Raw genomic sequence first — 15,831 nt, 5'->3', positions numbered from 1 at the left:
GAGTTTGGATTTGCTGTCATCCAGCAAACACCACATGCCAAAAATGACTGGAATTCACCCCATAGTCCTGATGAAGGTTCATAGCTTCAGGCTGCAGCGAGTTTCTCTCCTGTCAATCACTGCCTTTTCCCCAGGCATCTTATTCCACCCTGGGAAAGAGAGGAGTGGCGAGCTGTAGCATAGGACTCTGGGGAATGGGCAAGAAAAATCTTATGCCAGAAGAGAAAGGAGGAAAAAAATCTCTCTTTCGAGCAGAAATCAACCATCCACTGCTGAGAGCCTGGACAGGAGGAGTATCCATCCACCAGGAAGACAGCGAATAGCATGCACCACTCACTTCCCATTAGCTGCTCTTTGCCTCTCCCTGCGGACTGCTTTGAGACAGCAATGGCCCCTTCCAAGCAGATTTCTCTTGTCCTGCTCCCCTCTGCTCTCAGCTTTCCAGAGCAGCTAAATCATCAGCCTCAGGGAAAACAAAGGGGGAGAAGACCCAAAACTCACACAAAAATGCAGCCGGCGCAGCTGTGGCGAGCCCTTTCCTTCCTGAGATGGGGAGATGGGGAGAGAGGGGGAAGCATGGGATTCAGGAGAACCCTCGTCGAGCCTTGGGTTCAAGTGCCACTTTCCGTGTGACTTCCTTCAGGAATGTTCTCACTCTCGTTTTTCTGAGAGCCACTGGAGCGTCTTCTTTTTCCTGGTGTATCACAAATTTTGCGGCACAGAAAATTGGTTGAAAACCCTCCCTGTTTCCGTTCTCACAAAGAAAAGGAAACCAAAGTCCACTGTGGGGGTGAAGAGCCAGATTCCTCTGATAAACTTCTAGTTGTAGATACTCAAAGCTCCGAAGTGGTGTCCTCCTCCCTAACCTCTGGGAGCATCTCCTAGTCCAGGTGAGTTGCAAACTCATACACTGCCTGTGGTAGAAATCCTGTGCTGGGAACACACCTGACTTCTCCTTGAAGGAGAACCTTTGGCCGGGTAGGCAGCTCTGCTTCTCCTGCTTCCCTGTGCTGCCCTCAGGGCACTTTCCTGGGCTCTGGTGAGCTTGGATTTTGCAGATCTGGACATGAGGATGCTGCTTTTGTGCCCCTCCCTCTCTCTTGCTCCAGGTGTATGGGCAGTGCTGAGCACCCTGAAATAGAAGCTCACATGGGTTCCTAGCTCCACGTTGAATCTGGCTCTGGAACAGACTGAGCCGTTGCCAAGTGGCTAAAACTTCTCACCATTACTTTTATTTGCATCCCAAGAGTACCCGAAGGCCTGTCCCGCGGCAGCAGCCTGCTCTGTGCAGGGTGCTGGACAAGCACCGAGGCAGAGGAGGATGGGGCGAGGTCTGTGAAGGCTCTGCTGAGCTGCAGGACCTGCAGACCTCTTGCCGCAGGGGAGATCCACCCCTGGACAAGACTGTGCCAGTCCCAAACGAGTTTAAAGCCTGAGCAGATGGGAGAGCTGCAGAGTGAGGGTGGGTGGACACTTGTGCAGGTCAGTGGCACAGATGAGGAGCCTGCAGACCTGCAGCTCCCACCACTTCTCCCTGGAGAGGGAACTGGATGTGATGGAAAAGCTTCTCTCTCCTCGATGCAAGAAGCCCCTCAGTGGCTGAACACTGTATAAACAGCAGCAGCAGGCTCCCTCCCCCTTTCCATTTCTGTTTGTTAAACACACGCTCCCTGCCTTTCTCTCATTCAGGAGCTAACACAGCATCCAGCTTCGTGAGACGGGGGCTGTCAGTCACCCGGCGAGAGGCTGCTCTCCGGATGCTCAGGGTGGGATACCGAAGCTATCCCCGGCGATGAAGCACCCTCCGGCAGCCCACAGCCTCGCCTGACTTCCTCGCTTTTCCGAGGACAGTTGGAGAAAAGTGCTTTTCACCCCTTTGCCACAGGTTGACTCCCAGAGAGTGGAGAGGACCAAGCGCTCCATCCTGGCCAGCAATGAGACGATAACTGGAGGGGAGAGGCTCGGTTCCTGAAGGAGGAGGACGCTCTGGCCTTTGCAGGTGGGTCGGGGAGGGCTTGTCTGAGTGGCAGGGCTGAGGTGGGGCCAGCTCTTGGCCATGCCACATGGTTAAAGCAAAAAAAGGTCCAAGCATCTTTTGGGAAACTGAATTTGGGGACCGACAGCCCTTAGAGCTGCAATAGAGAGAAAGCGAACAAGAAATACCAGCAGGAGAGTTTCAAATGGTTCCCGAGCAGAAGCAGGGAGTCTGGGAAGTGGGATGCTGAGCCAGAGCAGTCAGAAGAGCAGGTTATTCCAGGGGAGCTGCAGGAACCGGGCATGTAAGAGCTACAGAGCAGCATGCTGCAGGTGCGGGGCTGAGGTGCGCGGCTGTCTGAGAAATCCTGATCTCTCCCTCAATCTGCCTCCTCGTGGCTTGGTACAAACCTCCCGTTGGCTCCTCCGTGCTGGGACTCCGCACACTCTCTGGCACTCGGCTCGCTGCCAGAGATCAGTGCCCTCAAAGAGAGAGATGCAAAGGGAGACAGGGGACTGCAGGAGGAAAATTGGTGCTTGCTTTCTTTCTGCACTCGTTGCACATTAATTGTTGAACAGAGCGAGCCACTTATAACCCTGTTGCAGCCTGTGTTTCACCTCCAGAGTTTCTGGTCTGTCCCAAAGCAGGATACTGGGTTTGCTCCCTGTTTGTCCTGTTAGCGGGGTTGTTATTTCCCTCCCCTCCCTTATCTCATCTACCCCAGGCTCCTTAAATTTCAGGAGGCAACAGACTCCACAGGTTAACCAGGGTCCTTCCACAGGGTTGTCTCTTCCCTTCCGCAGCCCTGACAACTGGTGTGCCTCTATCGCAGTGTCACCCGCTGAGCCCTGTCTCCCAGCCAGCATTGCTCTGCTCCCATGGTGCACGCCACAGGGCCCTGCGCTCTTCCCCCCTGCTTTCCGCAGGAGAAATTTGCAGGAGAAAGTGTGCATCCCTGCCAAATGGGTCTCTTCTCATCACCTTCTTTTTCATCCTGACCTGACCTGAGTGACTAAGGTATCTTCCTTGCCTCATCCCCTTTGGAGTCTTTCGTGGCTCCAGCCTGGTCAGGGCTGTGCAAATGTTTAGAGTGAGGAACTGCAAGAAATCCCTGGAGTAGCATCTCCTCCTCCTTGCACTTTTTTTCCCAGTGCCAGTTCTACCCTGGGGTCCCCCAGGAGCAGCTCGGGGGCCCTGGAGCTTTGCAAATACAGGGGTGGCAGCGCGTGTCTGATGCCATTAGGTTTCTGCACCAATCGGCCTGATCTGGATAGATCATTTACCAAGCTGCAGCAGATGATGGGCAGATCAGAGGGTCTTCCCTTCTGCCATACTGTCATAGTGCGGCAATTACCCCTTCACTGGAGATGGAAGGACCTGCAGTAATTTCTATTTGTTCCTTGGCTTCAGGAAATCTTCCCAGAGCTGCTGTTTGTCCTGAAACCAGCCCATTGCACAGAGAAGGCAAACGCCTCTCCCCTCCATCACTCACATTTTGCATTTTCATGCAGCTCCCGAAATCTATGTTCAGGTTCTGTCCTGAGAGATGCAGAGCCCTCTCTGGTGGGGAACGCAGGAGGCTGGAGTTTGCGAACTTGGGCTCTGCTCCCAGCCCTGCCCTGGATGTGCTGGGTGGCCTCTGGCAAGCTGGTTAATCTCCATATCTCAGTTTACTGTGTTCTCCTCCCTTAAGTGCTGTGCTGTGGGGTGCAGGGCTGAACACTGCTGCCTCTTGAGTGCTGCAGGGGAACATGAAGGTGGCAAAAGGTGGTCTGCCCCAGGGTGACAACTGGGTTCTGGTGATGAGGGATGGTCTCAGACCTCCTTGCTACGGACACCTGAGTGCTGCCAGATATGGGACTAGGGATGAGATGAGTCAGTGCTCCAGACTGAGCTGCTGGAGATGAAGGGGTTTCATGGAATTGAGCTGCTTTGGAGGAAGGACACAGCATGGAACAAATCAGTGAGCCAAGCCATGAAAGTATACATCAGCCTCAGCCCTCGCACCCCAGCGCTGCTGTACAAAGAGACTGTGGCTGTCATTAGCCAGAGAGCAGAGGCTGGCCCAAGTCCCTCCACTCCCTCCTTTTGAAACAACGATAACTGATAGAATTGTAATTCCTGGCCATGCTCTGAGCAATCTTTGTCCTTACCTCCCTCTTTTCTGCACCCCTTGTCCCCACGCTGCGTGTCTGCTGGTTGTAGCGACCCCAGTCTCGCTGTTTGGGACAAAATGAGGCATTTTAATTAACAAGCTCTGTTTTCTCCAGCCCTCTGCCAACCCCTCCAGCCCTGTTTTCTGAACCCTGCCAGGCTCTGCAGATGGCTCTTCCAGGTCTGGATGTGCCCTGACAGATCTGGACCGGGCTGGCTGCGTGCCTGGGGCTGCAGCAGGGACACGCAGGGAGCCGGGGCATCCCCAGGATGCAGAGGTGTGTGTGAGTCCCAGGGCACCCTCACTGGGAGCCATCCCTGGGTCCCGGTCCTGCCGCAGGCTGAACCTCAGCTGGAGGAGGGAGTGAGGGTGGGATCCAGGCACTGCCCTGTTTCTGCAACCCTTTATGGCAGCCCGGCACAGAGGTAAGGGCATAGGGTAGTATTTCTGCCTCCTCCTGGTCTGCCCTGCTGTTTTGTTCTCCCAAAAGCAGTTCAGCTCCAAGGATTTTTCCATCTAGCCTGGCAGGCCCGCTGGGCACAGGAGCGTGTGCCTGGCAGCAGCCTACACATATGCCAGCACGTCCATTACTTGTTGGAACGGACCTTGGTCCACTCCTAGCAGCATCCCTGCGATCTCCAGGCAGCCCCTGGAGTGGGCACATTTATTATGACCATTTTGTCTCTTAATTAAAATGCCTTAATTGATTTTTAATGGTTCCCCTTTGGAAAAAAAACAAAGCAAAGCAAATCAAATAACAACTCCATTAAGGCCATTTTGTTAGGAAGTGAAACAGCTCCAATAATCACGGTGTTCCTGGCTCCTCTCAGATGGTGGGTAGCTGCCAGTCTCCAGTGAAAGGAAATAGCCTGGGATGTGAACAGGGGAACTGTCAGCCAGTTGGTGGGTGAGATGGGGAAAAAGGGAAGGGAGTGTCCACTGGTGTTGGGCTAGGAGTTGGGTACTGAATATAAATGGGACAGGCAAGCCACAGAAAAAGGGATAATATGTGGTAGTGATAAAGTAATGCTAGACAATCTGGAAGGTATAAAGGTATAAAAGCCCAGGCAGAGAGCAAGCAACGGAAGCACAGCCACGGACAGTGTGCCCAGCCCTTGCGCTGTTTCCTGCACTGACCTCGCTCCTCTGGCAGGAAGGTTTGCTCTGGGGGCAGCTGGGTGTCTGAGGGCTGCCGCCGCCTGTGGGTCGGGTCTGACAAAAAGGCTGTGGCTGTGCCACCGTCCCAGGGCTCCCTTCCCCACTGTGTCGGCTGCATGGGACGGCTCTGAGGTCCTCTCTCCTGCCTTAGAAGCTGGGACCTCCCTTTTGGCTTTGGGATTACCTTTCCAGGGCTGGGGCAGCTATGTCATGGAGGTCTGAGATCACCCTTAAGCAAACCCTCACCCCAGCAAATCCACCCATTTTTCCCTCATGCTGCTTAAAGCCACCTTCTTACCCTCTTACGGTAGCTATATGGTCTCCACTATCATGGTATCTGAGCCCAACAACTTCATTTACAGGAATCATTGGCATAAATCAGCTGGCGGAGTTAGACAAGTTAGGCAAGTCAATGGACATGGAGAGGTCAGGAGAAAGCAAGTGTGCAGGCAGGGAGGGTCTATGGCAGGCAGCTCCATTGCTGGGTCTCTGCAGAGGCCCGGGTTTGCAGCCGGCCGGGCAGATTCCTAGGAGCAGCTCCCAGGGGGGAATTACAGCCCTTGCTCTGAGGAGCAATGAAAGAACAAGCAGCCATTTATTATTTATTGCAATGTAATTGCTGTCACCTTCACCATCTTGCCACCATTTTTTTTATGCCATTTGTTTAAGGAACTAGATGAAATGAAGGTGCTCTGCCCAGAAAGCATTCTCCCTTCCCAAGGACAGGCTGTCCTTAAATATTTTGGCTTGCAGGGCATGGAGCTGCAGAAGCCCACCAGCACCAGGTCAGCAGTGCTCCTGTCTCACCTGGTACAAACCCAGAGCAGCGTGTTCCTCAAGGAGGCTGAGAAGGAGCCCCGCTGCCTCTAATTCCCAGCTTCATTTAAGCCCTGTGCATCCCTCCCTTGGTGGCAGGTCATTCTCTCCTCTCTCTGCAGGTCAGAGAAAACATGAAGCTCTGCAGACCAGCTTGTTTGGGCAGAGCGAAGACTTTTGCTCACTTTTGATCAAGTGTGCAGTGGGAATGGGCCCCCCCCGCCCTAGTGCTGGGGAGAGGGGATATGTGGGGGCCCACGTCCACCCCTCTCCGCATGCCCCGGCAGCGATGCTGAGACACTGAGAGGGAGCCAGTAACAGAGCTGGCTTTTCTCCTGCTGTGTTTGGACTGAATGAAAACCCCGTCGTGACAACACTCTGCTCTAACAACGGCACCAAACGCCAGCCGCGGGTTCCAGGCTGAGTCAGTTCTGGCTCCTCAGTCGGGTTCCCTGATCCCATAGCCATATTCACGCAGAGGTTGGAGCACCACGGGGCAGGAGGCTCACTGACGCCGGGACCTTGGCTCTCGGGCCTCTTTGTGCCTGGCCGCTCAGCAGCAGCTCTGCGGGAGGCTTGTTCACAGCTTCAGCGTCTGTCCCCTGCACATGCACGTCCCTGCAGGAGCTCCCTCCTCTGCAACACTGGCGGATGCCTGGGTGTCACCAACACTGAGGGGACAGACAGGTTCTTTTAGGGATCCTTGGCAGAATGATGACGGCACTAAATCGTAGTTACAATTAAAGCTATATTTTCTTAACAGGATACTATGATTAGCATAGCAGAGATACTATGATTAGAATGGCACAGGATTTCTACAAGCAGAATCAATGTAGCACAATCTGTAAGTAGCGTAATACAGAATTTATAATACAACTTAACTTATTATTTCTAATCACCTAGACCCTAACTTAACTTATGATTTCTAATCACCTAAGTAATACAGAATTTATAATACAACCTAACTTATAATTTCTAATCATCTGGAGCCTCTGCAGATCGGACAAATCATAGAATCATTGAATGGTTATATTGGAAGGCACCTTAAAGACCATCTTGTTCCATCCCCCCTGCCCTGGGCAGGAACACCTCCTACTAGACCAGGTTGCTCAAAACCCCATCTAACCTGGCCTTGAACACCTCCAGGGATGGGGCAGCCACAGCTTCTCTGGACAACCTGTTCCAGTGCCTCGCCGCCATCAGAGTAAAGAATTTATTTCTAATATCTAATCTAAATCTCCCCTCTTTCAGTTTGAAACTGTTACCACTTATCCTATCACCACACTCTTAATGCAAGGTTTGCTGTATCAATTTAACAATCACAATTGAGACTCAAAAATCATATAAAAGAAGATGAGTCACTCACTCCGTCCTTGGAGGAAGCAGACGATGGTGGGGGTGTCCCTGACCATGGGGAATCACGGGTCTCACTGTCCAGCAGTTCTCACTTAGGACTTGTAATTCCTTGGTTTTATGGAGAGTGCTCTGTGTGCTGTTACACTTCCCTGTTCTGTAACAGGGTCATCAACAACACCCGGCTGGCCGGGTGCTTGTGACCTTCAAGGCCAGCAAGGAAGGAAGTAACCAGCCTAGTGCCCAGGAACCTTGAGGCTGGCAGGGAGGGGAAGAAGAAAACTGTTTGGTTCGTCTACTTGGTTCACGGGACCTTCAGGGCCTGATAACGAGGGAAAGGAAACGAATACATGACCCGCTCGGTCACAGAGTATGGCTGCTTGCCTCATAAAATTGTGTCAGTTATACTAACCACATTACCAGGGGTCAGGAGCCAGAGGTACTGGTCTTCGGTGGTGGCATCACTAGCAGGAGCAGTGTTGGAGGCTCATGCAGAGACAGGGTGGCAGATACTTTTCACCCAGAGAGGTAAGAAATAAGAAACTGAAAAAAACCCCTTAGTGCACGATCTGGAAATAAATTGTTATGGAGAGGTGGAGAAAAGCACCTTGAATTTGAGTGTCCTGGTGTTTTTCTCCATTCCTAGTTCTTAAGGAGTTAGGGCTCAGGGCATTTTTATAGTCAAGGAAATCTCATCAAAGATGATTAACACCATCATCGATTTCTTCTGTCAGTCCCCAGAGGTCCCAAATTTTTGGCTTGTTTGAAGCAACTTGCCTGTTTTGCAAAGCCTAGCCTGAAGAAGCAGGAGAGGCAGTGTGTGAAGGGACTCTGCGACGAGGAGGTCTTTTCAGGACCTACCAGTCTTTCCCTGGCTGGTTGAGGAGTTTTTCCCTGTTCAATTCAAATAAACAGAATCGCAAAAACTTGTGTGAAAAGTTGCATTTTCCCCTGACCTTTCCTTGGGGAATTGGCATTCAACTGATCCTAGGCTCTAACAGGAGGTGTAAGAGAGGTGAAAGGCCATTCGGTGTGAGGAAGGATGGGGGCGTACGGGAGTCTCAGTTCTTGCAGATGCTCTGCTGTCTACCATGCTCTCACTTCTGCTGTCTGTGTTCCAGACCTCCTCCTCCTCCTCCTCCTGACAGAAAGTCTCAGGCCAGGCATGGGACCATTGGAGGGAGCCAACAGCACCCTCACTGTGGAGAAGACAGCATTAGATGAGAAGCTGCCACAGGGCTGGCACGCCAAGGACTTAGTCACTTCTAGCCAGGATCTCTCTGGGTCCCGCAATGTTATGATGGACAGCACCAAGATCCTGGGGGTGCAAGTCGTCCTGATTGCTGCCTACTCCCTCATCATTCTGCTGGGCTTCATTGGCAACTCCTTGGTCATCTACATCATTGTAAAGTACAAGACCATGAGGACCGTCACCAACTTCTTCATAGCTAACCTGGCCCTGGCAGATCTGATGGTGGACACGCTCTGTCTGCCTTTCACCCTAGTGTACACGCTGCTGGATGAGTGGAAGTTTGGAGCTGTTCTTTGTCATCTGGTCCCTTATGCTCAAGCTCTGAGTGTCCATGTCTCCACACTAACCCTAACTGTGATTGCTCTGGATAGGTACCGGTGTATTGTTTTCCACTTGGACAGCAGGATTTCCAAGCGGCTCAGCTTCACCATCATAGCTGTCATGTGGCTAGCAGCAGCTGTCCTAGCAGGTCCTCTGGCCATCTTCAGAGAGTACCGGTATGAGGAAATACCTTCCATCAACCTCAAAATGGCTGTCTGCTCAGAAAAATGGCCTTCTGGAAATAACAGAGATGCCACTATCTACAGCCTGTCCATGCTCCTCCTGCAGTATGTTTTTCCTCTTGCAATTATTTGTTATGCCTATACCAGGATCTGGTTCAAGCTGAAAAACCATGTCAGTCCCACTTCTAGGAATGAAAACCAGTGCCGGAGGAGGAAGACAACTAAAATGCTAGTGATGGTAGTTGTGGTATTCGCAGTCTGTTGGCTCCCCTTCCACATATTCCAGCTTGCCATTGATCTTGATCTCGTTCTTATCTTCCATGAATACAAACTCCTGTACACTGTCTTCCATGTTGGAGCCATGTGCTCTACGTTTGTCAACCCCCTGCTCTATGGATGGATGAACAAGAACTACCGGAACGGCTTCCTTATGTTCTTCCGTTGCCAGAACAAGCCAGAAAGCATCCACACTGAAGGCTCAGTCAGAGGGAGGTCGTACATCTTCAGGGCCAACACCCTAAATGGGAGCATCAAACAGACTCCTGGCAATGGACCATTGCCCACAGAGGTTTAGGGATGGGACATCCACCTCCAGGACTGAGGCTGACTGAGCCCAGAGATGTTCTTGGGTGAATGCCTTTTTTTTTGGTGGGACATTGTGTTGCCAAAACATTATAGCTACCACAGCCATGTAGAAATACTCCCCTGTATCTCTCAAAACAATAAATCTGGTGTATTTCTGTCTGACCAAACAAATGAATTTTTCCTTTCTCTGCATTCAAGTTAAGCACGCAGAAGCGTGAAAAATCACCCACAGAGGAGGCTTTCATTTAGCCAGCAAAATACACCCTTTTTGCTATTTCCATTTGCCAAAGTGGGTTGCTCAACCTTTTACCCCCTGACATATTACACATTACAAATGTGGAAATTTTATTGTGTGTGCTTGTTCATCTGTACATCTCCTACCCAAAAGCCTTAATGATCCATCTTTAGCTAATGCCTCCAAGGGGAGTGAGACCTACTCTCTTCTGCAAACGTGGGCTGGTTAGTGCCATCACACCACAGGCTTGGGAAGGGGGCAGGCTGGTGCAGGTTGAAGTGGAACAACCCATGATCTCTTGCAAAGCATTTGCATAAATCTGCATTTGCAGCCCATGGGATGAGCTCTCATCCTCAGAAAGCCCAGGAGGTGGCAGTGACACTACTTACCACAATTTCCTTTCCAAGTGCCAAAGCAAGGCTTTGGGGACACCTCATTAAGACAGGGAGCTTGTGAGCCATGCCCTGGATTTAGCAAGGAGGAGAGCAGGCAGAGAAGCAGATAGGAAAGGAAGGAGCTGGGGCAGCTGATCAAGAGGACTAAAACTGAACCTAGGGGACTGGCAAAGGTGATTTCCTCCAGACCCTAACATGTGGCTCCTGTCATGCAATAACTTGATGGGTGCCAGCATGACCAGAGAGGCAAAACTGTGAACAATACCATTCTCCAAGGCATTCAGAAGGTTTTAAGGCCTTACTCTTTCTGGGGTTGGAGGTAGAATGGGTCTGTACATGGGTGCTTCAGTTCAGAAGACAGATATAACCTGCTTGCATGGCTATCACAGATGTGGTGTCCTCTGGCAGAAGAAGACATGGAGACAAAGAAAGATGTATTCTTTCAAACCAAACTATATGTTCTCATCCCTAAGGCTGTGTCAGCTGGGGAGCATATTTTTAGCTCTGCCATCAAAGGAGGCTTGATTGCTACTGTGATCTCAGCAGCTCCTCAATGGTGGTGTCTCTAAAAGTCAGTGTTCATCAGATCGGAAAGTAACTCCCAGATGCAGGGAAGAGACTCAACAGACCTACTCATTAAAAATAAAAAGAAAAGAAAAACTTTGATTTGTAGGTCTTCACTGGAGCAAGGACGAGAGGTAAGAGGACTTGCAGTACTGGATCAGGCTGCTGGGCTGTCACATCTGGAGTCCTCAAGAGATGAATTGTCAAAGGGCTTATTTGAAAATTCGGCTCTCCTGCCTCCTCCCCTCTGGCCCTTGTTCTCCAGCTCAGCTTCCAACTGCCACACTAGATTTTAATCTCTTTGTTTATTTCTTTCTCTGATGCCCTCCTTCATTTTCCTAAATAGATACAAGAAAGTGGTCTCTGGTTCCTTTCCAAAAGACGTCACTGCCAAGGGCCATGGACCACACTCCACACTTGGGGGCATGGGCATGCTGATGCCTAATAACCTCCCCAGAACCTGATTCTACATATCACAGCTCATTTTAATTTTCAGGGAGCTTCAGGATCCATGAAGAACCTGTCAGGAAGTCATTGATGTTCCAGTGAAAGGGTCATCTACTTCCTGACAGGCCAAGACATCACTGGAGAACCAAGACACAAGTAGACCTTCCCCAGTGCCATGGTGTGATGGTGGGAGTTTGCTGTTTCGTCCTGATCGAAGGAGGAGGATATTCTCCTCCACAGCTCTGGTAAATTCTGTGCCTACCTAATGAATCGGTCATTTCTACAACCCATCCTCCCAAGGAACTCTCCCCGCGTTTCCATCAAACTCCAAGATACAAAGAAATGTTTATGTTTCAAAAGCAGTTTAAATGAGTGGAAAGAATTCAACTATTACCAATAAACACTTCAGAAAGTGATTTAACACTCAATAATATATGTCATAGTAAAATAACACATTCAGCAATGCAAGCTTGGAAGCCAATCACGCTGCCAGCTGAGATGGATGAGGAGCTAAATTGCTCTTCTAGGGGCCTTGCCAAAGGTTTTATCCTGTGACACCACACACAGTATCTGACTGCAGAGCAAGGCAGATAATGACATTATGAATGGCTGTTTAATTTTGAGCCCAGACTTTTAAACTAAATATGGATAAATAAATAAATAGACCCCAGATTTTCACAAATTAATACTGGCAATGGCATTTATAGGCCAGAGGGATTTTTATGTTGGAGCAAACTGAGAAGGAAAAACTATTTACTTGAAGTGTAACAGCAAAGTTCTGTTTGCTTTATTTAATACACTTGTGCAGTTTAACTGATGGATTTCTGCCTGCGAGCTTGAGCTTGCTGCTTTTTCCTTGCCATTGGAAAAAGCTACAACTTTCCACACCCACTGCAAGCAGGAAAATCAGCTCTCCTTTGTGTTTACGTGTCCCTGTGGAAAACTATGATGCCTCTTTTGAGGGAAAGTGGCCCTAGTGTCCACTGCCATACAGAACAAGAGAAGGTGGAGAGCAAGGATGCAAAGCTTCTTACCAAAGGTTGATTTGGGCAAATAAATAGCATGTTATAAACTGCCATGACTGCACAGAAGACAGGAATGAATTTGTTTCCGTAAAACAGATATCTCTTGGAGACGAAGGTTCCCCAAATATTAACACTCTGCCAAAGATGGCCTTACTGCCATGATCAGTTCCATGAAATCAAAGACGTCAGAAGTATTTTTTTAACTATTGAGAGCTCAGAACAGGGTATGACCCTTCTTTATAGATGTCAAGGGCAGATCCTCTAGCAGTTACAGATATTCTTGGAGTCAAAGGCATCTTCTTGCCTGCTCCTTGCCAAAGGTGCATCAGTGAATGCCTGCCAAGCCAGGCTCCTCTCTGCAGAGCTGGCCCTGGTGTTACTGACATGGGATGGAATGACTCATGTCAACAGCACAACAGCTGATAGGGATACGGGATTTCATTACAGAGTTAGAAACACATTGACAAAAATGAAAATTAACAAGTGTTTCATCAAAGCTTATCTGCAAGACAGTGTTGTTCCTGGTGACCAAGAGAATTTCCTCTAGGGCTCCTCCTGACTCTTGCTGATGTCCTTCTCAAAATGCTGCTTCACTGAACTGACCCGAGGATATTTCACAGCTTTTAGGAGGGAGGCTCTGAAGGCCTTGAGAAACACCATATTTCTCATGCTAGGACACTCCTTCTGGTCACATCAGACAAATCCTGTATTATTAAAAGTACTACTGAACAGTTCTTAATTGCCAAGTGACCCCTAGCAGATGATTAACTTTGAATAGACACCACCGGTGGGGATGCCTCTAACTATCCCATGCAACCATTACTCACATGTCAGACAAATACAAGAACAGCTGAGACATGGCAACATCATCATTTAAAAACAGCAGCATCAATAACTGTTGTTCCCTATTACAGGCTGCTCTAAAAGCTCTTAAGAGTCCCAGAGCCTCTTATCAAACTTCCAAGCTTGACAAAGTACATTGAAATTTGCAGAGCAAAGGCTGTGCTTTGGACACAGGAGGCTCTCTGAGCACTTGAAATTTTGCCTTGAAAACACTTGGTTTACTCTGAAAAATCCTTTCCCATTTGAGTTCAAAAGCATATACGTCCGTAACAAGCTAATGCACATGAAGAGAGCAAAGGTTTGGGCTTTTTACTTTTCCTTGTCTTAAGGCAACATATACAGCCGGCATTTAGATCAAGGCAGGGTGAGCTGGGTCCTTCGGTCAGGGCTCTGTTAGAATCAAAGACGTGACACACTCCTGCGTACACCTGTGCTTCATCCTGCTCCTCTAAAGGCCAGATCCATCCCCTTGTGGCTCTCTGCCCTGCAGTAACATGTGCCCTCTCCCGTTACCCGTGGCAGCCCAAGCGAACAATGTCAAATGGCACATGTTTTATTCAATATGCCCACAAATGTATCGGCAGAAACATTGCTCTGAGCTTTTCACAAAGGCTCTGTAGGGAAATACATACTAGACCAGGAGAGAAGCAGTTCCTCTAACATATGCTAATAAGAGGGGCTGGAGAGCTGTTCTGCGGAAGGAGGTCACAGACAGCTCAGCGTTTCCCTTGATATCAGGTGTTAATCTTATCATTGTTACAGCTAACATGGTCTGAAACCAAATTAGCCTTTGTCTGGGCAGGAGTTGTGGAGTTGGCGCTTTCTTTGCATGCCTTTGCCTTTCGGCTCTGTTATTGTGTGATTTCACCAGGGTCTCTGAATGTGCTTGGTTTTAAATAAGGCCTCAGAATCAGCTGCCCTGGTGAAAATCAGGAATTACTGCCACAATCCAGAAAAAAGATAGGATTCTGGGTTCACATCGGTGAGCAGAATTTGGTCCCTTGCATTTGAAAATAACAGGGCTTTGTCTTCCTTTCAGTTTTCCCTTATCTAGCTTGAGATTCTTCAAGTGCCAAAAATAATATTGCATATTACTGCCAGAACGTTTATCTTCTCTTTGAGCTCATTTCAGAGAAGGGATTTGTTCAGGAGGGCCTGAGAGGGGAAGAAGGCTACGTTTTTAAAGCTCATCGTTATCTCTAGTCTCAGTGTTTTGTAAGTTAAAAGACAAATCAGAAGAAGACAAAGTCACTCACACACACCGAGGGAGGTACCAATTTATCTTCAGACAACACAACCTCTATTTAATTTTCTAGCCAGACAACTCAGCACCCTGTGCCAAAGTGTTGCATGTATATGGGGCTGAACGAGGTTGTGGGAGGAAAGCATTTTTCTGCTGCTAATAGCAATACCTTAGTGTCACTCATGATTTATAGCCAGCAAAGAATGCTTTTTCTGGTCTATGTTCTGCTCAGTGTAATGAGTACAGAAGGAATAGTGCGGATGCCTCATGGAGCTCACAGGAGGAGATCTTCATTAGTTCAGTCCTCTCCAGTGTGGTAGCAAAGACTGTGAACATTAGAGGAGAAACCCTTTTGTTTATAACCAGCTTATTGAAGTGCACAAGCATGGAGTTGTGACCGTGTCACTCTGCTAATGTGTCACAAACCTTCAGACACTGTTCGTCTTCAGGATGCACAGAAAGCTCAGCTACAAGGTGCTTCTCCTTTCTGCTGCACGTAAGGACGAAGGAAAATAGGTCACAGAACAGGATTTCAAGATATTCAGGAGAGGATGAGCCCCTGGATGAAATCTGGAGGTTAATACAGTTCTTTATGGAACACGGGGTAGATTGTTGGCTCTATTGGGACCAGGATGAGTAACATTAAAAGGGGAATGAACTCTGCCATAGTGCAGGAAGAACAGAGCCTCTATCAAACTAGAGACAAGTAAGAAACAGTAGTGAACCTGGATCCATCATGTCCAGTATTCTGTCTTATATTGAGGCAATAAAAGATGCTGCTTAGGGAAATCATGCTAACTTGGCCACTTTAGTGGTCCATTCCCCTAATACCCTTCGCAGCAACCACAACTGTTGTATTAGAGATGTTAGAGAGGACATCGCCCTCTAGACCATTTAGTATCCATTTCTAGACTTTTTGTTTCTGATTTTGTCTAATCTTTCCCTGACTCTGACAATTCTGTCTGATTCCACAGCCTCCTGTGGCTGCTAGTTCCAGAATTTCACTCCCCATGGTGTAAAAAGGTAGCTTCTTTTGTCTCTTAAAACCAATCCCCTACTAGTTTCAGCAAATGCTCTCTGCTCCCAGTACTGTGGGACTTGCTGAATAGTAGCTGCACCAGTGCTTACCCAGTGCCTTTTTCATTTTGTAAATCTTGATGCTATCCTCCTCCTCCAGCTTTCTCCTTTCCTAGCTCAAGTCACATCTTCTCCTAAGGCAGCTTCTTCATCCCTGATTATCTTCTTTGCTCTTCTGTGCACCTCCTCTAGTTCCACAAATATC

At 49.0% G+C, this 15,831-nt stretch overlaps 1 protein-coding gene across 1 annotated transcript; it reads left to right on the top strand.

The window, feature by feature from the left end:
* Positions 1 to 728: 728 nt before the first annotated feature.
* On the top strand, positions 729 to 9,801 carry LOC128916041 (neuropeptide Y receptor type 2-like). The gene is made up of 3 exons (XM_054217197.1): positions 729 to 890; positions 1,886 to 1,999; positions 8,579 to 9,801. Exon 3 carries the CDS (start codon positions 8,623 to 8,625, stop codon positions 9,784 to 9,786), a length of 1,164 nt encoding a protein of 387 aa, XP_054073172.1. The 5' UTR covers positions 729 to 890; positions 1,886 to 1,999; positions 8,579 to 8,622; the 3' UTR covers positions 9,787 to 9,801.
* The last annotated feature ends 6,030 nt before the right edge of the window (positions 9,802 to 15,831 follow it).

Source organism: Rissa tridactyla, chromosome 11, assembly GCF_028500815.1.
Source record: "Rissa tridactyla isolate bRisTri1 chromosome 11, bRisTri1.patW.cur.20221130, whole genome shotgun sequence".
NCBI lineage: Eukaryota > Metazoa > Chordata > Aves > Charadriiformes > Laridae > Rissa > Rissa tridactyla.
Note: the sequence above shows the minus strand (reverse complement) of the source record. Positions and strands in the feature narration are given on the sequence as shown.

Coding starts and splice junctions, on each gene's coding strand:
- LOC128916041 (XM_054217197.1), top strand. CDS start 8,623: ATGGGACCATTGGAGGGAGCCAACAGCACCCTCACTGTGGAGAAGACA.